We start from the raw sequence: 24,676 nt of genomic DNA on the forward strand, positions 1-24,676 counted from the left end.
AGGCCAAACAAACAAAATACAGAGGAAACAAACCTCAAATATATTTCCAGACCGAGAAGAACCCTAAAAGGGTTCAGAGGTCTGGTTAAACAAATCATTTACAAATAAATAACATACAATGTATAGGCAACAGTTTCAACTATATTGTCTGTTGCCACTAATGACTCTAGAGAAAAGAATCATATGAAACATAAAAGAATCATATGAAACAAAAATTAAGTCTACAGACTGCAGATTAAAATACTCTTAGGAGGTTAAAACTTAACTTTGGTTTGAGTGACGCGTTGATTTATTGAAAAAAGTTACGAGTTCTAATGCAATACTGAATCTGCTATCACAAGAGCTATAACCCCTCAATAACAGCATGAGAGTGAGTCAATAGACCAAAAAGCTAAGCATAAAAGCACCAAACTATGTAGTGAGACTTGGTGTAAAAAGGACAAGGTAAAAGCCTTAACTGCAAAATAACTAACCATGTACAGTGAAGGTGTTTATCCTCTTACCTGTACAGTGATGGAGTGAGCAGGGTGAATGGTGGGAGTCTGTGTGACAGGGAAGACACTGTGGTGAGCAGGTGTGGACGGTGTGCCAGGTGTGGGATGATAGCCTGAGCCTCCGTGTGGAGTTGGGTAAGAGGTGATACTGTGATGGGAAGGAGCCACAAGAGGAGGTGCAGGAGGGAGCAAGGGAGGTTGCGTGGGGGCACCGTGGGTTATAGAGGGTGGTGGAGGAGCCACAGTTTGACCCCCTAAGTCACCAGACACTGAAGGCCCAGTCACATCCCCTATGTTGAGCGGTCGCACCTCTGACATTGCTAAGGACCGATCACTTTCTTCTCCTGGGGCCTTCTCATTCTCAAAATCTAAGCGCGTAGGAAGAGCTCTAGGACCTGAAAAACATCTTTTCTGTAATTCTTCCTCACTACCTTCCACAAACATAAGGAAATATGGCACTGATGCAGGATAGGCTCACTAAAAGCATGATAGTACAGAAAAATATAAAACCTTAAATTTTTGGAAAGTTGGTCTGACTACATAAATCAATTTACAAAAAGAAATCTCTTATTCCTCTTCAACAAACTTCAAAATTGAAACTACTCTGCATTCTAATTATAATCAAATAATGAAAAAAACTTACCAGTAGTGATAGGTGTGGCAGAAGTAGATGTAGTATTGGACATAGAATGCCCACCAGAGGTTGTGTGGTGAACAGGTTCATGGCCACTTTGGAAATTTTTCATTAATCTGCCCCATGCTGCTACATTTATGTTCATTTGGTTAGGTCGCAGCACCCTCCCCTTTTGCATAAATAATTTCCTTTGTCGCTGTAACTTAGGCTTGCGTGAGATCATTGGGTTTAGGAATTTAATCTGCAAAATGAAAAAATGTAACAGTAAAAACAGTTACTCCATGCTTTGTTTCTTTCTTGTAACACAATAATTATCATTACAAAATGTAAGTAAATTACGGTAGAACTTCAGATATACACTAACCTCAGCAAACAGGAGTCCCTTTGGTTCTAGCTGGAGTGCCATGCCATGTCTTACATCATCAATGAACTCTTCTAACCGTAGGAACTTTACCGCACAAAGCGACCGCCAGTCTCGCCAATATATATCTATTTCTAAATCTCTTGATTTTTCTAAGTCAATACTAAATCTGCAAGGATGGGGAATTATAAGTCTCATTTTACAAAACATCATTACATACATTTCTTATATAGTTTACATAGTTTACAAATATAAACTTGGCGTCCGTGTGGAATGAAATACTGTATCATATATCAATAATTCTTTCATGACTTCAGTGAAATTTTCTACAAGAACTGCCTTAGATAACCAAAACACAGACCGTGTAATGCTAAATCTTGTTAAAAGTAGTCTTTAGCACAACACTCCTCATGGCACACTTTAGGCAACTATGGGCTTTGTTTGCTGGTGTGCCTGAATTGATGGGTATGGTTTTATCTTATTACATACTTAAAAAATTATTTAAATAGAAACATTTTTCAAAACCTGAAAATCTTTCTGCATATGAAAAAATAATTTATACCAATATTGCATCCAAAAACACTATATTTCATACATAATTGAGCTTTAATTCATGCTCAAAACTACAGCATGCAAAATTCACATTATTAATAATGCAATAATTTTTTAGGTTGCTGAAGTAAATTATCTATTATGATTAGCAATTTATTTTAACATAAAACAACTGTTACAGTAAATAAAATGAAAGCAATATTGTTTGGCTTCTAATGAGAATTTCAGAGCTATCAAATTTTCAACAATGATGCAATGCAAATGCAAATGAATACCAAAACATCCACAGAAATTGAAAAAATCCATTACAGCACCTAATATATTTGCAGTCAAATAAGGAAATACATGAAAAGGACAGCTGAGTTACAAGTTCCTGTTCCGAGGTCTGAGTCAAGTGTAATCCAAAATCTTACAAAGGAATACTGTGTGTATTATGGCATACATTCCAAATGAAAACTATTACATCATGCATGGTGCCCCTGTCTGGTTTTGCAACATCCCTCTGGTCTCTAGTCGCAGCATTCTGCTTTCTGTCTTTAACTTTTCAACAGTTCCCTTCTGTCTCTTCCTACCTACTCTGCAGTCCAATTTATTTAACTTTTCCCAGCTTTAAATTTCCAATAATCTTTAATGCGTAAAATCTTTGGACCAAAGTAATAAAAGTCTAAAAACATGGCTCAATGCACTTATTCAAACTACAGTACAAAGGAACAAGATATTTATGATCTTCATACCTGGCATACTTGAAATAAATGCTCTACCAATAGTATACATTCAGCTACAGTACCCCCGACAAAGTAATTTAAAAAAATACTTTCTTAAGTAAAGTTCACGTAAGCAAAATACATATTCTTTTTATTACTCTAGTAAATTAAAACTAATGTAATATGGTTCTATTAAATTTCAACTCTATGTAGTTAAATTGTGAAATGCATGGATTAGATTACTTTAACAGATTAGTTGGGTCATATAAATTTCAAATCCCCAAAACGATGGTCAGGAAATTCTAAAAAAAAAAATAGTATTTGGTGATCAACTACCAAAGAAAATATCTGAATCTCTCTGTAGTCTTCTTGCTAATAAGACTAATAATAATTTTCCATTACTGTACCTTGAAAGGTTTTATAAAATGATTACTCTTAAATAAATCTTACCTTTGGTCCCATGCAGATTGTGAACAGGGTTTCCAATTCGTTTGTCCAACAACTTTGTTGTTGTCTAACTTTAGCACTGCCATAACTTCATCTGAAAAAGAAGAGGGCAAGAGTCAGATACTACTTTTCTATGGTTATGTTAAAGGCAAATGATTTACATGATGAAAAACCGAAATGCTTTCATATTGCTAACCACACTACATTAAAACATCACATGCCTAATATCTACTATAATGTCCTTGGACTTCTTGCAAAGTGTATTAGAACTGTTTATAATAACTGAATTTTCTTAAATATCATTCTTATACTGTACTATAAGTTCACTATTCTTAACCATTAAAACTTCCACAATTATTCGAGTAATATTAACACTATAAGCTGTGGCAACTAATTCCTGGAGAAAACAGGTAAGGCTTAGTGTAAGCTGAATGATGTACTGTAATCATAGTCTATAGGGGATTTATAAGTAAAGAAAGTACTTACTAGCTCTGCTAGAAAAGCTGGAAATTTTATCCATTTACTGATCTAAAATAAGAATGCAAAATTTAACATGTTTTTGCATACACGTGAATATTTATGCACAGAATATTCTTAAATCAGTAATCCATAGCATCATCTTAAAAAGGCTGGATAAAGATGAGTGTAATACATGAGGACATTATACTATTTGTCCATAAACAAAAGTCAACTTTCAAAACATTTCAAGACATCTAGCATCCCAAAAGCAATTATGCAACTTAAAGTTTGCAGAAATTATAATTTTCAATATAATTTTTACTATTATTCAAAACTTGCAAACATACAGAAAGAACCAAACCAATGTGCTATTACATTACACATAGAATGTCCATACATGAAAAAATGGAAAACAGAGAGGGCAGCATATAGATAACGATTAAAAACGCATCAACAAACACAAATACAAACACCAATAACATTATAGGTCAAAACACTAAGGAAACAGTGCTTGATCAAGACAAAAAAAAGAAAGCTACAGAACAACCAGCAAAAACACTTACTTGAAATTTCATCCTTAACAGAATACGACTTGGAAGATTTTCCTGTGACACCTTTCATAAAAGATTTTAGGTCAGAAGGGCCAGAGTGGGAATCTCGGCGCGACCGACCCGGGACATCCTCAAGGAGGTCTTGTACACCAATTAATCTGTGGAAAATATACAGTAATTATTTAAAGATTAACATACAGAGGATTGCACCTCTATTGACTATGCTACTACACAATAGCAATAAGACTTCAGTTGTATTTCTTGTCTTTTAAAAACCCTATTCATTACAAGTGAATGCAACTCAACTGGGAAGCTGTATAAACATTATCTACTGGCTTTAGCTCCACATCCACCCACTGAGACTGATGACAGAGGTCCGCACCAACCTCTTTATTCATTTCCACAGTTTACAGTCACTCATGGACTGCCCCACTGGGCAAAGGCTCATGCGGGCAAATTGCCGGCTTCATCTTCAACAACTATATACCAAAAATGCTTCAAAACATGGCCTGCTAAACAGGATGCTGGTAATTGGTTAATAGATAATCTAACTACTGTATATCAAATGGTCCAACAAGAAGATTAATTATCCTGACTGATTTTTACCATTGCGAAAGTACCCAAATATAAACACTAGAGCTTCCATGAGCAAATTTCTGGCCTCAATTGTTCCCTGTCTGAAAATGTCACTACTGATTATAGGTAGAACAGGAAACTTTGTTCTGACGGACAGTAAAGAACTCTGAAAAGACAAGATTTGACTAAAATGCTAGGAATTAAACTCTAAAAATGACAACATACCAAATCTTTAGCTAATTAGAACGAACAACATCATGTCCTGCCTTGGCTAACTTGAAACACCTATTGGTAATAACAAGTGCAACTTTGCTTTTCTACATTCCTGTCTCATACTAAATATACCTTTCACTGTTTAGCATATTGAACTCAAAATGCTTTTCAGTTGTGTCCCTTCTTGAGAGGACTGAATCAAAGATAATTTGTTTTATCTACAGCCCTTCTCTGATCTCATATGTAGTTCTCTTTCTCTCTGCTTCACAATAACTAGGCACTCCGTAAGTACGATTTCAGCTGCTCTTCCACTGCTCTGAGTGACCCTCCTCCTCACTGGCATCCAAGTGATATTAAGACAATCCCCATATTGCTCTTTTATATTGTGAAGATCAGCAATATTTGTTTGGGATTGGCTGGTTCAGTGCCTTTCATTCCATCTATACTGCCAGACTATGGATTGCAATTTGAGCTCTTTTTCCACTACATCCCATACCTTCCTCCAGGGACAAAACCTTACTTTTTTCTTCAGTTTTATTCACCTTTGCATCCAGGCCTTATGCTACAGAGGGGACTCTGGTTAGTACCACTGGCCTTAAAAAAATATAACTTCTATATAAATGAACAGTCCTTAATTACGAACAACTATTCACTGTAACCTACAAAACCCCTTGATGGCCTTCATCACCGAGTGATGAGGCACCTGCCTCATCAAAAGAAAGGATGAATGTTTATGGAAACTTTTCACTTGCCAGTGGTGGCTAGCAAGAAGGTTTGATCAAGCGGATTGTTGCTTGGCTGATAGGGTGGTTACATGCAATCTGACGTCAATATAACTATGGTCACCACGACCACAAGTAAGTAAATGAGGTTAAAAGGAAATGACCAGTAAAACTTGATTTTTCATAAGACCTTCATTTATCCATACATACTTTAGAAATACTTTCACACATAACACTTGGCAAAATTCTATAAGTAGACAGATAAAAACAATAAAAACTGACCATTCTTAACAAAACCAGCATCCTGCATCAATGCAGAAATGCCACTTGTATTACATACAATCTTGTATCCTAGAATCCCATAGAAAGATAACTGCAGTACTATCTTCATTAAAGCTACGACATTCAAACAAAATTGGTTCAAATTGTGATGAACACACATGGCAAGGTTATTTTATCCGGATCTAAAAGAGACATGGAAAGGATAAAAGAGGAAATATAACGACAAGAATTTGACGAAAATGGCAGCATTCAATCCAAAATAAAGTAATAGTCCATCCTCTCTAAGCTGGAAAATAGCAACAAATTTTGTAGAGGCATAAACTCCCGTATGCCTACCCAACATCCACTGAATCAATGCATGAAGGGACTCTCAGAATCATTTTTCTTTATTGCATACAGAATTTTTGGAACATTACATTGGATTTATTCACTAAAAGAGCATACAATTTTTTTAACATTTGCTTCGTGCACTAAAAGTAAAGATAAAAGTGAAACCAGAGGGAGACAGAGGGAGAATCGTGACAACATCTTACATAATAAGAAGTTAAATGACAAAATGACCTTGGAGAATGTCAGCAATTCTAATACAGTACACAGATTCCACCCAAAAATGAGGATAAGGAAGGGAGGAGTAGGAGTACGTAGAAGAGGTAGAGAAAGAGTAGTGGGAAAAGTGGCGATGGTAGAGGAGGAGCGATGACGAGAAGTGAGCAAACGAGTATGGTGACAGAGGAAGGTAGAAAGGAAAGGAACAGCAAATGATAAGAAAGCATGAGTGGAGGCAAAAGAGCAGGTGGTGTAGGAGGAAGAGATGGAGGGAGGGGGGGAGGAGGGGGAGGAGGAGGAGTTAATCTTTTGGCACTCACCTTACTTCTAACTTGCCAGTGACGGCGGCACCTTTATTATGTAGGGCTTGTGAGCGACGGCTAGGATAATTCTCCTTATCGCAGAGGCTTGTATAGTTGGCCGGCGAGGGAGATGCTGACAGAGAATTCTCCAGTTCGCGCTTCACCTGCAGAGTTGCAATACCCATTAGGAGACAAAGAAACGCTACATGCTTTCAGCTCATGGATCTTTGGACCCTGCCTAGTCAAGAGGTTCCAGTCTCTCTCTCTCAGGAAACGCTACATGCTTTCAGCTCATGGATCTTTGGATCCTGCCTAATCAAGGGGTCTCTCTCTCTCTCTCTCTCTCTCTCTCTCTCTCTCTCTCTCTCTCTCTCTCTCTCTCTCTCTCTCTCTCTCTCTCTCTCTCTCTCTTACTTAGGGTCCTTTCTCTGATACATAAGCAGGTCTCCAATATCTCTCTTTTTATTACATATGTCCTCCTGCTCTCCCGCTGTTTATCACATGAACAATTATTTCTCTCTCTCTCTCTCTCTCTCACACACACACAAACAAACACGCACAAAGACACTGACCAGTGGTCACTCCCTCTCATTTAAACTGAGCCCAACCACCTCATACAGATATAGGCCCATCCTTACCTTCTATTTCTCACATAAACGACATATTTCCCGCCCCTCCTCCCTTATCTCACATTCACACACATACACAAATATAATCGTCTTCCCCCCCCCTCTCTCTCTCACGCACTCACACACATATATATGTGTGTGTGTATGAAGGGGGGAAAGAGGATTATTTTTGTATATGCTTGTGTGAGTGTGTGACATAAAATGACGTCTTTGCATACAAGGATATGAAAATCTTACTTAAAAATAGAACTGATGCTATTGATTTTAAAGTTTCTCTAGTTTATCTATTACATAATCTACATTTTTATTTCAAAATGACTTGTTCTTCACAGAAAATCAAGTGGTTTTACACATTTAAAATAGCACAATACTCTGCAAACCACGCCTGTAATTTATCTCCACCAAAAATGTAGCAAATTTTCTTATAAAATTTAAAGTAACTTCACTTAGTAAAAAAAATCACCATGCTACCCAGCAAAACCCACAACCGTTGCCAACACGCCCATGCCCACGACTTCCTGACTCATATGACCAACCAGCGTGACAAAACCATTCATTGGGCACACGTTGTATCTCAGTGGCACTGGCACTGCCTTCTCCTGTACAGTATATGCCATTTTCTCTTTATGCTTCAGAAACTAGAAGTTTCAACAGTACTAATGAACAAAAGCCTTGAACATAAAAAGATCTCATATTAAACAGTACAAAAATGATTACATGAAACTTGGCCTTCACCGCAAACAACTAAGCAAATGCTTATTACAACAAAGCTCGATTTTCAATATGAATAAAATGGATCTCATCTATCATAATATAAGCATAAGAAAAACCGTGAACAAATAGAAGAAAACATGTGCAAACTTACCTTACTTTAAGCAACAAAAGCTAAGCTACAAAAGGAGGTCATATGCTACACGAAAATTACTTTAAAAAGCTAAAACCGCAATCTAATTAAATAAGCTAAAAAAGAGAGCTAAGCTACACAGTAAGCCATTATAAATACAAAGGTTTGCAACAAACATCGCAACATAATTACAAAAAGCTCAGACACTACACTAACTGACTCAACATACCATAACCAAGTTGCTTAAATAAACAATGAACGCTAAACTATACAAGTATACCAATACATTTGCGAAGCTACAACGTATATATACAAAACTACAAGGTATAAACTAATAGACTCGGATATGTTAACCATACATAAAATACACACCGCAAACTAAATTAAAAACTAAAATAACAAAATTACAAAACATACAAACTAATCTACACAAAGTATTCCAATGAAATTTTTACAGTACACAATAGCTATACAGTACTCGATGCCACATACAACTGAACGTATAATAACCTTCACATCGGATGTCAAAACATAATATAAACGTGAATAATTTCAGCAAACAGGTAACTAGACATAATAGTACGGCTAAAAAGTTTTAATCAATGACCTACTTTGCAGCCAAGAAATTGAAAATGAACAAAACCAAAATGCCAGTCGGGCATACTTGATGCACATTTCTCAGTATTCGAAACTATCATGGAACGAAACTCTTTATTTAATCAGATTTCTCTGCTTTCATAATTGACACACGACAAACCTCTCATTTATAATACGGAAAATAATGAATTCATGTCCCCCAATATGGAAAACTGGGAGACAATGAAGGGACGAGAAAACGGACACCATGAATAGATCTACAAAACGAATGCTTACAACCTGAATGACATTCTATCTACTGAACGAAGCCATATCGTATGGTATTCCCCATACGTTCATACATTGGATTTTTGGGATAATTTCTATCATGAGCCTAGCGTCGTTTATCCATATAGATATTTTCATAATACGCTGAAGACATCTAAATTATATAGATACCGATTGTGTTCTAAATATATGCAAACGTTGCTCCTGTGATTGTCAAACGTTTGCATTTGTTTTTATATATATATATATATATATATATATATATATATATATATATATATATATATATATATATATATATATATATATATATACACACATATATAACTTGAAATTATCCAGACGTCTGCTTCTGTACAGTACATAACTTGAAATTATTCCAATGTTTTTACGGCATTTATCTTTAAATTCTTTTTATCTACTTAAATTTATATGCCTAATCATGACCGCGCTCAATATAAAATGAAATCGTTAAAGCTACATTTTTGTTCATATTTCATTATCAAATCAATTACAAATAACATAAAACGTAAAATCAGAAATTAAATAAGAAACAAAAAACACGAGTTTGACATTACAAGCAAAAACATGAACAAAAGCGAATAATTAAAACGCAACTAATCTGAAAGAATCGAAAACAAAATAGAAAAAATCACAAAAACTTCCAAAATAATTCGAATGCCGTGTACAAAAAAAAAAAAACCATCACTTCAAACCTTCGAGGAAGCCAACAAATATACAAACAAACAAAAATCTATGAGAACAAAGAAAAGGATGAGCTGCTTTTTGACAACGCATAGTAACTTATTTCTTAAGAGGAGGATATGAAGTCACTCTCCAAATGAAGATTGCGCCACGAGCATTATTTACGTATGACGTCACGTCATACGCAAATATCCTAAGCACGAGTCTCTGACTTATAATCTTTGACCTCTTGACATTCTGGTCATGAATAAACACTAACCTTTGAACTTTTGACATTTTGACCATGGATAAAAACATCAAAAGCGGCAATCCTTCACTTAATTAAATATGGTAAAGTTCACAAGCCGTATCACACTAGATTGCACGTATTTACAAAATCGACAAAATCTGTTTGCTTATTTAGTATTAAATTAAGGACAAACTGAATGGAATTACCACGTAACGAAAACTGAACTTAAACAAGAAACTACTGATCTCCTGGCACAAATTAAAGGGCATATAATGCTTATCAAAAACAAATAAATTCAACTGCCAATACCCCACGTCCACAAAAAACCTGAACATACACACGCACATACAAAAATCTACATAACGACACTGCAAAGCCAACACAACAATGTCGACATGAACAGCGCTACAGAACGGTCCCCCCAAAAGTCATCCTCACCTCCCCGGCCATTAAGGAACCCTGCGGTAGGTCCCCCCGTAGCCGCTCTAAAGAAAGTCGGATGAGATCCAGTTTATGGCTGCTCTCCTCCAACCTCTGCTGAGCCTGTAGGAACGAAAGAAAGGGTGCAAATAACAGCGTTAGAGATCTTTCTACATTTTCTTATGGTTATAAAAATAAAATAAAAATCTGGCATTAATAAGTAGCATCATGTTAAAACATAGCCATAACAAAGCCTTAATTAATAAATAAAAAATTTTCCCGTGTTATACAAAAGTGAGTTTGAATACGGTTACTATATAATACAGTTAAGAAAGCATGATTTAGTAAGACTCACATTAAATAACACATTTTCACACTGAACACTGCTCATATAAATAAACCTTCACTCAACAATAACAGTATGTTAGCCAGAAGTATAAAAATAAACAAAAGCTAGTAATTATAATTAAAAGAAATGAAGGCTTCAACCTTCCATTCTGATTTTGCAACTATGTGGTGTCATGTTTGTTGGATGTGGAGCCAAGTGGTAAATGAAACATGATCCAATGATGGGTAGCGAGCGAGGGTAGATAGGCAGGGGCAAGTCCTGAGGAAACAGGTGGCAAGGCCTGAAGAAATGGGCATGAAGACCACTGGAGAAGGTTTGGGGATGGATGTGATGGGGAAAGGTGGGAGTTGGTGTCTAGTGTACATGGCTTACCTACATGGGGGAGGGTTGCGCTGTCGCTGACATTGCTGCTGTTACGGGTTAAAGAGGTGCCAGGATAGGAGCTCGGCTGTGGGACCACCATTATGCTCTCATCTCTAGCATCTGTCCCAAGATCAGACATGGACCAAGCTCGTAGGTGGCTACCAAAATGTGGGGTGCCTGAGGACAGATCAGCCCAACTGCAACAGTTTTCACAGGAGCACTGAGGATTCCTTGGGGGACCAAAGTGGATCCCCCTTCGTTTTGGATATGAAAGGGTCATCTCTCCAAACAACTGTGGTCGTACAAACTTTCGCTGTTCTGGTCTGAATGCAGTTCTAACTTCCATAATTCGAGATGCAGGGACTGGGACAGTCTGACTAAATGGGAACCTTGGCAAATGACGGAAGAGACCAATATTTATCAGTCTTCCACCAACAGTGGTAGTGGGTGGTTCATGATCATCTTGGAAGTGATCCCCCCTTGAAACTTGAGGTAAGGGAGATCGAGCACTATGTGGAAACAATGGAGCTGATGTTCTCCCTGACACCTGACTTTCAAAAGCAGTTTCAGTTTCAGACGGCTTAACAGCTTCTTTCTTTGGGCTCTGACGAGCACATGCTGATAAACGTCGCCTGACGGTAGATATGACATCTTGCCATTCCACAGAACCTGATCTTGAAGATTCTTCTCTGTCCAACAGCTCTTCAAGAAAACTAGTTGAACGCTTCCTTTCTAAAGATCCATGAGAACTTGCTTTAGATCCTTGTCTTTCAAGAACAGTGTATGGCTCATGCCTCTCTGGCTGGTATCTACGATCTGAAGCAGAGTAAGACTCAGATCTATCAATATAAGCAGTTTGCCTTGGCTCAGCTCGACGATCAGATACAGAACGCTCAAGGTTCTTTCTAGAATCTTTTCTTTCAATGTAAATACCATGGTCTTTTACCTCTACTGATCGTGAAGTTCCTCTCCGGTCATCTGATTTCCATGATTCTCTTCTTGATATGCCCTGTGAATAATCTTTTGTGCTTTTACTTGAATCTCTCCTTTCTAGAGCTCTATGCTCTCTCCTCTCAAGTGCTCGAAGAGATTCCCTTCTTTCCAGGCCTGCAGCAGATTCACTGTATTCCCTCTGACTACCAATGCCCATCTCAGTCGATCGGCTGGAGTCCTTCCTTTCTAGAGATCTTGCAGATTCTCTTCGTTCTATAAAACTTATAAGATCTTTCAGTTCCATGGATGTCTTTGACTCCTTTGGTTCTTTCACTGACTTTTCTTTACACTCTAGGTCTCCATTCATCCCACTGCTTGGCTTTCTTCTTTCAACAGTCCCATAAGACTCTCTGCTCTCGAAACTTGTGAAAGAATCAGTTCGGTCTAAGGATTTGCCTGATTCTGCATATCCTAGAGATTCTGAATCTTTCATGTCTTGGGACATTATTGACTGCTTTCTTTCTTGGGCTTTGTACTGCTGCATCCACTCCAATAAGCGGTTTGATTCTCTTCTTTCGACTGGCTGGCAACCTTCTTCTGCAACTCCAAGAGGGCTACGCCTTTCTGCAGATCGTTGAGATTCTCGTCTCTCTAGAGATTTTGAAATAACCTTTAGATCTTCTTTAGAAAAATCCTTAAATGCGGGTAACTTTGCAAGTTCTGCTACATTAGTTGGAGTGGCAGTGTGAGACCGTTCATTTTCCTTCTGAGCACGCCTCTTTAATGCTTCCCTGTACCTTTGTTCTTGACCTTTTTGGATGTATTTCTGTCTCTCCAGCTGTGGCGAGCGCCACTGCTTAGGAGGGTCATGTAATCCAAGATTGCTTTGTACTTCTGCCAACTCAGGCTCAGCCTCATAAAATGCTTCATGGAGAGAAGAGAGTGATAACTCAGATGTAGGTCTAGGTGATGGCAAATCCATCTCACTTGTCAAACGAGGAGTAGAAGTTTCAAATTCACTGCCTCGCCATGATAGGGCAGATGAAGGCAATTCAGGCTCACCCTCCCATGGATCAACTACTTCTATTGGACTGCTGAGGTAGGACAAACTAGAATGTCTGCTATGTGGTATAACTCCAGAATTCTCTGAGGTTTGTGGAAGAGGTGGAGTAGGAACCCTGAGTGTCGTTGGTCGTTGTTGTTGCTCTGCAGGAGCAGGCATAGGTATTGGAGACTTAATTGCAATTGGTTCTGTTTCTGAAACATGTGAAGTTTTTTCCATCCTCACAGGCTCTTGATTACCACCAGTTTCCTTGTCTGCCATCATCTGCTGCGGTGGTGGTGATGCACACAGAGGTAACACATCATCAGTGATAAAAGCAGACCTTCCACCACTGTGAGTTCGGCGGCTCCGACCTCGGGAATAAACAAAACTGGAAGCTTTCTCTTCAAGTGGTCGGTAATGACTTCTGCCCAAGTTCATTTCTGTTTTTCTACGTTGTTTTGACCCCAAAGCAACAACAGCATGGGGCCTTCTTGGCCCTGATTCCAAACTATCTTCAGAGACAGGTGAAGATGGTGGTGATGATTCAATCTCAGATGAGGAACTGCAGTAGACGTCGATGTGTATGGTGCGAGGACGAGGTCGAGGCCTAGTTGTGCGGGAACCACGTTCTCGGGTGCCAAGGGATGGACCACCTTCACCCTGCGAACCCATGATCACACTACACTCCTGCCTAAACAGGCACTCGCTACCCTCATATACAAATTTATATAGAACATTTCCATTACCATAAACTTCTCAAATTACTTTAAGGACATATCGACTTAGTACGTACTTCAACTGACGAATGGCAAAATCAGAATGACTTTCCATTGAACTTGCATCAATATACCATAAGCCAATTGCAAAAAGGGAGGAAAGCCATCGCGTTTAAGCAAAGCTAGGTATTATGCTCAAAATGTTTCAAAAGTTATCTCAAAACCTTAACTGTAAACCTTAAAAAATAGGATTTAGGGAGTACAGGCAAGACTTTCACCTCAAGGGACAACAATAAAAAACGAAATGTGGTTATGGTTTGGAAATTTTCGACTAGGTTGGATGGCATAAAGAACTCATGTACAGAAGTATATATCAATAACTGAACTCGATAGTCGTTTTTTTTTTCCTTATGGATGATTGATGTAACACCCGACATGGACACAAAGCTCACCTTCGTTCCTCACTATAGCTTTAATATTAACCCTATCATAGGTTTTCCAAGTCATCTGATCAGACGAAATATATAAAGAAATTCGTACAAGGTGTTTTTAAAAATTACAGCAATTTTCCAAGAATTCTGATGCACGAAAATCCTACACTCTACAATGATCCTGGTTCAATTTTAGTTGCAAAGTATCCTTCAGGTATCTACTATAAGGAGACAATGACCCCAAAACTACTTTTAACATGTTGCACTTGTAGAGAATATTACAAAAATGCAGAGAGAGAGAGAGAGAGAGAGAGAGAGAGAGAGAGAGAGAGAGAGAGAGAGAGAGAGAGAGAGAGAGGACAACGTGATCCTGCAATGTTTGTCAATTAACAAAATGGGAACTGGATGCAGTAATCAAATGAACTAGAATATATGACTTTTTTTATTATTTTGAAAGTAAACACTACCACTTTTTAAAACATGACAAAAATCTTTAAGAACCTAACAACTGTTTTGCGTCAACTTCTAGGGACATGTATGGGCTGCAAAAAAAAAATTACTTTGCAAGCAGACGATGCCAATGTAAACTGATTAAAGCGTAAAATTAAACTAACAAAAATCCAAAAGATTTCCTGACCATTTAACTAATTCATAAACATTTGCAAAAATCTACGCCACTACTTAAAATGCCAGAACAGATCAATGTGACCTGTCTTTGATACTGTCAACTGATAGAATAAACACCAAAATTTATTGCACACTGGAAAAATAACAACTTAAAGTTGAAAGCGCTACATAATGCCAAGCAAGAGGTCTCTTTGCAAATCAAAATTATATACATACATAAGCAAACAGAAAGATTATACAAACAGCTTCATTTCTCTCATAAACTTTTCTTATAATATTTATTTTACATTTTGCTGTGAAAAATAATGTCGTTTTGGTATGCAGAATATTACGAATTTATTTTTACTAAAACTTGAAACATGTGGGCCAGTGAATGTAGCAGTGTGTCACGCCAGGCAAAGAAAATACAATAAACGGTAACAACAGTAAACAACAATAAACAAGTAAAAAATGCGCCGAAGTTTCTTCGGCGCAATAGTTTTCTGTACAGCGTATAATGCTGTATTAAACTCTCAGCCACGGCCCTTGAAACTCTCGGCCGAGGCCCAGTGGTAGCCTGTGTTGGCACCTATAGCGGTGCCAGACGAACGATCATAGCCAACTTTAACCTTACGTAAAATAAAAACGACTGAAGCAAGAGGGCTGCAATTTGGTATGTTTGATGATTGGAGGGTGGATGATCAACATACCTATTTGCAGCCCTCTGGCTTCAGTAGTTTTTAAGATCTGGGGGAGGACAGAAACAGAGTGGACGGACATACAAAGCCATCTCAACAGTTTTCTTTTACAAAAAATTAAAACGAGGACTGAGGCCACGAGTAACTTCTCACAAGTGAAGCGCTTCTCAAAATATGCAGAAGGAGCACCGCCGCTTTCACCGACAAGCGCCCCCCCAACCCCTCTCACACCACCCCGAAAACCAGGAAGAGAGCGACTGAGGCGACCACCTTCGTGAAAAGGAAGAAGACCAAATGGCACAGGGCCAAAACGGGGCTTCCGTGCCGCCTTCGCGACTGACTGCCGCATGCATTTCAAAAGGCATGTGTCCGAGCTTTAAAGCTTTTCTTTCGAGTGTAAATGAAGCTTCAGAAAATCAAATTAAATCTTCAGCGAAGTTTCTTCATACAATGAAGATTTGCTTCTAAGTAAATAAATGACCACACTAAACACCAAGAATGTTTATCGAGATTATAGCGCGCATATAAACAAAGAGACGCACATATTTGTATTTATAGATGCAAGTACTTTGTAAGCAAAAACTGTGTTTTCCATACGAGTGGGGCTTTGGAGAAATAACAAAATGCAATCCCTTTCACATCTGTCTCCTAACTTCTGATTCAAGAATGAACCGCCATCGCAAAATAAGTATCCTCGACTCAGTGAGGCTTTGTAAGACATTCGTGAATATATTTGAGTCACACAATATTTCTCCATATTCTGGTTTCAGTGCCTAGAACAGGATCCACAACACACTACAAATGATCTCAGGAGGTAATGTCATTTCAATGGCAAGATGACATCAAAACTGACAGTTCTTCAAACGCAATGCAAAATGCTTGGATGGAACAAGAGAGAAAGAGAGTGAGTTCTGAGCTAACCGTTAAAAAGTCAATTATCAGCTCAATGAGAGAGAGAGAGAGAGAGAGAGAGAGAGAGAGGATTCCTACAAGAACAAGTGTTACAGAAGAAAGTCAGATGGAGCCATGATTATGGGGATGTTTTTATGATCTCTTGTCCAGACTAACCTTATGCGGTTATACATATGTGATAAAGGATACTAAGTAGGGAAGGAAGGAAGGAAGGAAGGAAGGATGAAGGAGTCTTGTGACAAATATACACCCAGAAAGAATACCTCACTTTTCCCTGCCATCGTTTTCACACGTCCATCATGAAAATTTAATCTTCTGTTTTATTTTCATTTATTCGTTTCTTTCTGTAACGATCCCTTTTTTTACAGTTAACAATCTTTTGTCCCACACTGATAATGTTAGTTAATAAATATCAAATAAATCTATAAAAAATCGAGTCGGCAACTTCAATACCTTGTGCTTGGCAATACAAATGATAGCTATAAGTTATTCAAGGTACGAATCCCAGGTGCTCTGGCGAGGAGCGAAAAGCAAGACTAAACAGACAGAAGGTAGAACTTTTGATTCAAGTCTTTGTGAGTAAACAGTGCGGTGAGTCCGTTGTGTTGCCTCAGTCATGCTTCCCAGTGCCTAAATTGTGTTCAGTGGCCTTCAGCTCTGGAGACGTCAAAACTTTGCAACTAGGGCTTCATACTCACGGCTGCATAGAAACCTAACGGCTTCTTTCCCACTTTTTTTTTTAATTGCTGACTTGCTTGGTCTTAAGATTATTATTATTTTCAGAGGGTTCGTTGGACTGTAATAACTGCCCCCAGCATTACAGTTTGGGTTCGTAAAAGCCTTGGTACTCGTGATGCATTCTTGTCAATATCTACCGTCTTGCAGTGTGCTCTTGATGAGGATACATAGGCATGCATGGTCGGTTTAGATTATAGATTTTAGTAGTCTCTGATTGTGTGAACCATGGAGCACTCGTCCACAAGCTAAGATTATTGGGAATCGGTAGGTCTTTTATAAATATTTTATCTGATTTATTTATAACATGATCTGTGTTAACAACCAGTATAGCAGCTTTCAGGTGTCCCTCAAGCTAGTATTCTTGGACCATTGCTATTTATTATCTATATATATACTATTTTTATAGTGACATGTGGCAAGGTCTGGAGACACCAATGATGCTGCTCTTCTAGCTGCTGTTCCTTCTCCGCGCCTTAGGTCTATGGGTGTAGAATCTTTGAATGGAGATCTGGCACATATTCATGAATGAGTACGCTTTGGGGCATGAAGCTTAACCCTCCTAAATCTTAAAGTATGAGTTAGTCGATTCAGAACGCTTTTGCCTTTGCATCCTGATTTAAATTTAAATAGTACCGTTTTAAATGCCAGTGACTATTTTCAAGTTTTAGGTGTAACTTTCGATAACTAACTTTTGAGAAGCATACAAGCAATTTTGTTTCCTTTGTTTCTCAAAAAGTTGGTATCTTGAGGAAATGTTTTCGACTGTTTCGTTATGAAGCTATTATATATATCTTGAGTGTTTTAACCCGTTTCTTCTTCCTTGCTTGGTGCTGAGTCTCATCTCATACTCTCGGGAAAGGGTTTTGTCATCAGTCAAGTTTATTTGGACAACTCTTAATCTTAACTTGTGGCATAGGCGTAAAGTGAGTTCACTATGTTTGTTGCATAAAACGTACTATAACGACAAACATCCTCTGCACTCTTCTTTAAATGACCTAACTGTTTGTGCTCGCAACACTAGGCAGACTGCTACTGCAAACAGGTGTGGTTTTCCAGTATCCGGTTTAATACTACTCAGTTTGCTAAGAGTTTTACCTTGACAACAACTAAAATGTGGAAAAGTTTGCTCAGTGCAAGTGTGAAATCTTCTGATTTCCAAATGTGAAGGCGAGGAACAAATTCACTCCCTCTCATCTGTTCATTTATCACCTTTTCTTTTAACTTGTCTCTCTCTGCAGGCTGACTTCCCTTTGGAGCCCTCTTGGGTTTGTAGTCTGTTGACTCTGCCCATATGGGTTTTCAACTGAAGAATTAAAGAAAGAAAGAGAAGACAGACTGATTTATGGACCAGAAGTCGCACTGACATATGCGTATGGGTTCGTTCACAAGGGTCCTTGCACTTACCACAAAGGAACCAGGATAATAAGAAAGGGGGAACAGATGAAAAGAAAAACTTGATTTGTAAAATATATAGGGATAAGAAGAGTAAATACTTTGAAATTGAATTTATATGAATATCTAAGCATTAAATAACAAGGTGCACAAATGAGGAAGAAACGAAGGAGAAAGTGAAATACCATTAAGAATAAAAATAAAATGGGAAAGGATACGGAAAATAAAAAAAGTGTCATAAAGTAACAATTATATACAAAATAAGAGTAAACAGAAAACCAAGAGAACAGAAATGACGCGTCAGAAAAACCGAGACTGAAAAGAAATCAATGACGGTGAAAGGAAAAGTACGGAAGCGAACAGAGGTCACAGAAATTTATAACTTTTCACACACAAAAGACAAGGGCTCTACGCAGAGCTGAAATCGACCGTGTCCTGCTGAAGTTTGAAACAAACTTGGGGTGTATTGTGTAAGCAGCAACGCGCCATAAATGCGGCCCGAAAGCGAAAGCCACAAGATGACAAAATCTCGCTCTGTCGCCACTGGTCTCTCAGCATTCAACCGGAAATGGCTGCTTAGACTACAATACTATCCCATTTCTCTGTTTAAAATATTTCTTGCTAGTGTTGATTTACTAGCCTAATTTTTTAAGCCAAAAACTGGCCTTCTTTCTCGATTGACTTGTCGGCAAGAATATTATTTCAAACTTTCGTTATCAATATTTTCAATAAAAAAAAATGCGTTATTCAAGTCCTTTCTTTGGCTGTTTGATCGTTTAGAATGGCCTCACTCAAGGTCTCAAGTTCTGATCTTGGCCTCACTCATCTCCTGCTGTAGTGCATTCATCTTACATCGAATGGTTTTGCCGTTTAGAGCAGTGCTACTTTTGTTTAACCGACCTATCATTTGGATTAGCCTAGTGTTGCGCTGGTACGTCTAGCCTTTGGTCGCCTATTCTCATGAAGTGTTACACCGATCCGGTAACGTGACTTGCTCTTACGATAAGTGTTATACAGGTCTTATGCTCAGCAGACTACTCTTTGAGGATGGCATAATACAAATCCAACTCCCAGCTCAGACAGCCCTTCCTTCTCTGTTTAGCCAGCCTACTCTAAGGAAGTGAGACAGCTTTTACGTTCAGCTGACTTGTTCAAAGTGTAAGGTTGCTCTGCTCCTTAAGAATGTTAAAAAGCTCCTTGTTACCTGGCTTATTCTTTAAAAATAGTTATGCGACTTCTTTGTTTAGTTGACTCATTGCTCCTCTGATAAGAGATTTGTATTTTCATTAGTCACACAAATTGTCATTTGGGATGTTACTCAGATCCTCCGGTGCGGCAAATCCGTCATTTTATCCATCAACCTCTTAGTCCAAGGTTTGAGGGACGCACAGCTGTCAGGAAATAGCCAGAAGTCTGTTTGGCCTCAGAAAACATTTGTGGCTTTCCGCTCTCTGACGCCCACACACTCACTGACTGACTGACTACTGTGCGTAATGACCTTCTTCTCTCTCTCTCCAGTGGCGGGTTTGGTTTCGATCGTGTTTTCATTACTTGCTTTTCGGATCTTCCATCTTTTAAGGATTTGTTTATCAGTGTTTAATCTGCTTCTCGTTTCATCCTTAAGTCTCATTTCACACACGGGCACTCTAAACCATGAAGGCTTGCCTTGGAAGTTAAGGGCTTTTTCTAAGACTTCTTCGGTATGAAATATGTTAAGGTATCATAATAATCTATACCGTAATAAAAGTTGTAAGTTTCCAATGTTTTCTTGTAAGGAACTTGATCCGCTTGAGCACTCAAGGCATCCATGATGAAATCGATCATATTTTCCAGCTCCCGTAAAAGGGCCTAAGTTTACCAGCTTTATATGCATAGACCTACCTCTCTCTCTCTCTCTCTCTCTCTCTCTCTCTCTCTCTCTCTCTCTCTCTCTCTCTCTCTCTCTATACAAGCAGTATTCTATTCAGGGAAGTCCACCCGCACGTTAGTGACCTTTTAGATTATCTTGCTCTTCCAACTGGGGTTGAAGTCAGCATAATAATAATAATAATAATAATAATAATAATAATAATAATAATAATAATAATAATAATAATAATAATAACAGTTTTGCTCTAGCCGTGTAAAATTATGAAATGGTCAAGTATTTGAATCGCTGGCACTTCAAATCAACGCAAGTGCAAGTGCACTGGTACTGAGCAGGCTCAAACGAGCCTTGTTTCATCTAATTTCTTCTCTTTTTCTCAGCTTTCCTTATTGGAGCCCTTGGGCTCGTCTCATCCTGCTTTTCCAGCCAGAGTTGCAGCTTTGGCTAATAATAATACTAATGAGACACATGGACCACTTACTTCTCGAATTCTTAACGTATTTCAGGATACGCTTTCTTTGCAAAGCACTGAAACCGAACGGGAACATTATACATACAGAAGCTCCTCACTTTCCAGGTGAGATTCGTATGCACACACGTACTGTCCTTTGGAGCCCATAATGCCACGAGGAAGGATAATAATGAAGATAAAATAAAAAAAAAATTTACTTCCCGTTTTAGACCCCGCTAAACAACTATACAGTTCATATTTTCCTTACCCTAAATATTTTAAGATAAGTTAAAAGCTACTTTCTGGAACCGGATTGTAACTTCTCAGCGCCATACGAGAGGCGACTGAGTTGGTACGCTCCATGCTTTAAAAAAGGGTGACCACCCAGGAATTCCAGTTGATGTTGACCCACAAGCTCCTGCTCCCATGACAATTGTGCAGATATGAGCGTATGGGGCTACCAACCTAATCCAATAAATTAAGATATAGAACGTTGCATCAAACTTTAGGAGTCTGGTGTTTTACAGTGGGTAGCAATCAGATCCGAAGGGTTAGCAAGAACAGGAATTTTAAGATTAGCTTGCAACTCTTATAAATATCACCCTAATATAGAGATGCATCGACAAAAATTATTTTTTTAATGTACACCTACCATTTTTATTTTTAAGAGAAATAGATTCCCGACTACCAAAAGCTACAGATTTGAGCAGCTAAACAAAGAAATTATCTAACCCATCTCTCTCTCTCTCTCTCTCTCTCTCTCTCTCTCTCTCTCTCTCTCTCTCTCTCTGTTAGGTATCCATGGTCTCCACCAATAACAAAGACCCTGAGTACAGATTTTATCCTTATAGTACTCGCTCATTGGGAAGGCTCAGCACAACTTCATTCACAAAAGAACAGCACCAGCGTTCTGCGAAGAACCTACGATTCTCTACTGCAGCATTCAAGGTAAACAACTTACGGCATACCTCAAAATACTGCCAGCGGAGGCTAGAACATGCCCATTATCTGAGGGATATCGGGAATCTCACAAAGTCACAAAGGGCAGCAGAAAAGAGAGATATAAGAAGATAAAATACATATTCGATCAAGAGCAGGAAGAGTGTAAGTATGAGGATATAATTAAAACTAACATCGAAGGTTAAAAATAACTGGGGCCACCAAATTTTTATAAGACCAAATACCGATGGGATAGGCAAACCACAGTATTATCCACCTCTTGCCCAGGCCAAAGAGGACAAGAAAAGGATAAATGAAAAGAATTACAATAGAAAATCACTAAAATCAATAAATCAAAATGTTCAAGTGCTTATCATTAAAGTTTCCTTTATAATCTTCAAATGTAAAAATTCGGCTATTTCACCTCTAATTATGTCTAAGTTCCTATTCAATTAACCCAACGCACGTGCATGTACGTATACATGCATGTATGTATACATGTATATATATATATATATATATATATATATATATATATATATATATATATATATATATATAATGTCACTTATACACTAATGGTTGTTTCACATTCACAAATGTTACGGCAAATATCGTTTAATAATTTACAAGACGGTGAATTCGACACTAAACGATATTTGCGGCTTACCATTATCTACATACATATATACATTATATATTTATGTATATATATATATATATATATATATATATATATATATATATATATATATATATACTGTGTGTGTCTATCAACAAAATCCTAAGTCACTATACTACAGGAAGAACATAAAACAATTAGAGTGCCACCATCAACTTCTCTAAAATACGTATAGCTAAGAGAAACAGGATGTACAGATGGAGAGATGCAATGAAGACCAACAAAACACCAGATGCAAAGGGGCACACAACAGACTGGGGAATTCCTTAACATCCCACGCGAAAGGAAGACGAATAAGATGGCCATACGCGCACTTGAGAGAGAGAGAGAGAGAGAGAGAGAGAGAGAGAGAGAGAGAGAGAGAGAGAGAGCTTCTCTACAACTGGTAATTTTGATTGAACAATGAAGCATATTCGAGAGCGAATTCAGGAATTTCCACTAGATGTGATGATCAGATTGACTACAACTGGTAATTTTGAAGCACAGATTGACTACAATGAAGCATATTCGAGAGCGAATTAGAGCAGGAATTTCCACTAGATGTGATGATCAGTTATATGTGCTTGTCTGAGAGAGAGAGAGAGAGAGAGAGAGAGAGAGAGAGTAGGAAGATCTCTGATGTTAGCAACAGCACCATCTCCCGGAACTTGCGAAAGACCGGTCACCCACCGCATCCACATTCCTTCTTCGTTCATTTTCAGTTCTTCGCATCTTAGAGCCAATGTATACTACCGATTTCATCTACTATAAAAACCAAAACTAACCAAATACATTATTTCCCGCAATGAGATGTTTAAAAGAGAGGATACGAGTTAATTTTTTTTGTTCAATTTATTCAGTCACTGGTGTTTGCACAGAAAACACAAAGGAATAATAACATGAACATTCTCTTTCTCTCTCTCTCGAAGCTGTACCAAAAACTGGCATATTCACTCAACAGCAATAATCAAACAAAGAAATTACTTTAAGATTTTAAACATTACGACAAAGAAATTACTTTAAGATTTTAAACATGACGACAAAGAAATTACTTTAAGATTTTAAACATTACGACTGACATTGAAATAATGACTTTAAGAGAGCTACAACACGCTTAACATTTAATAAGAGAGAGGAGAATACTTTCTTTGCATATACTCGTACAGTACGTGGCTTAGTAGAAACAAGGAAAATGTTCTCCGGCGTCTTCCTAAAGGTTTCCTTTGTTGTCTGCGTTATCATTCATAGCCTTTTCCTTTCTTTGTATTCTTTTTTGCGCCCTAGGCCTCCACTATGACTGCGTGAATTCTGTATTTGCCATTATACTTTAAATGCTAAACATTTTTTGGTAGCAAAGCCATAAGGAAGAAAAACATTTTATATGTTTCATCTCTTCAACCCTGGTCAAAAAATAAACCATCATCGAGATGTCATTGCGTAAAAAAATTAGTTTTCAAACAGTAAAATATCATTAAATATATTTAGAAGACAGCAGATTTTATACGTATACATGCAAATAAAAAACACTCAGTAAAGAAACCATTCTTATCTTTGATAAAGGATAAAGTTGATACTTTATAACTATAACTCACAAGAATTTTGGCAATTAATCTTTCCTTGAATATCTTTTCTTCATTACTTTTACATATCAAGATATAAAATTACACTTCCAGTACCTTTACCCTAAACATACAATTGCCGATCTCAAATTTATTCCAAGAGGATTTCATCAATTTTATTAACTCTTCATGTACGTCCTTGTGTTTATACTAGAATTGAGAATCCACCCACTCAATTATTTGTTTCATCAAATGTTTATTAAAAAACGTTCTTGATGCCAACCAACAGAAAAGTCATTATCTTAATAGTGGGACTAGCGCGTGCCGTGTAGCAGGAGGTAGGGATCACACACAATACAAAGGATATATTCAGTCTTTTTCTTTTATTATTATTCACATATATCAACAGAAATGCAAAATTATAAATGAGATCATGTCAAAAAATAAATGGTTAATCTGGTGAATACAATGCAATGATATGT

The 24,676-nt window shown here is 37.7% G+C and overlaps 1 protein-coding gene across 31 annotated transcripts in view; it reads right to left on the reverse strand.

Moving 5' to 3' along the window:
* Window positions 1-24,676, reverse strand: part of Pkn (serine/threonine-protein kinase N) — a 733,150-nt gene that overhangs the window by 292,192 nt on the left and 416,282 nt on the right. For 15 of the 31 annotated variants that reach the window (XM_067091615.1, XM_067091622.1, XM_067091612.1 and 12 more), the window contains 7 exons: window positions 10,553-10,657; window positions 6,862-7,007; window positions 4,215-4,360; window positions 3,196-3,286; window positions 1,493-1,658; window positions 1,138-1,369; window positions 504-889 (listed from right to left, as the gene is read on the reverse strand). In XM_067091615.1, the coding sequence (XP_066947716.1) occupies window positions 504-889; window positions 1,138-1,369; window positions 1,493-1,658; window positions 3,196-3,286; window positions 4,215-4,360; window positions 6,862-7,007; window positions 10,553-10,657 (1,272 nt within the window). Of the gene's footprint in view, window positions 1-503; window positions 890-1,137; window positions 1,370-1,492; window positions 1,659-3,195; window positions 3,287-4,214; window positions 4,361-6,861; window positions 7,008-10,552; window positions 10,658-11,259; window positions 13,885-24,676 lie in introns of all 31 variants that reach the window. The other 16 variants (XM_067091591.1, XM_067091592.1, XM_067091598.1 and 13 more) reach the window with 4 other exon arrangements.

This window comes from Macrobrachium rosenbergii, chromosome 48 (assembly GCF_040412425.1).
Source record: "Macrobrachium rosenbergii isolate ZJJX-2024 chromosome 48, ASM4041242v1, whole genome shotgun sequence".
NCBI lineage: Eukaryota > Metazoa > Arthropoda > Malacostraca > Decapoda > Palaemonidae > Macrobrachium > Macrobrachium rosenbergii.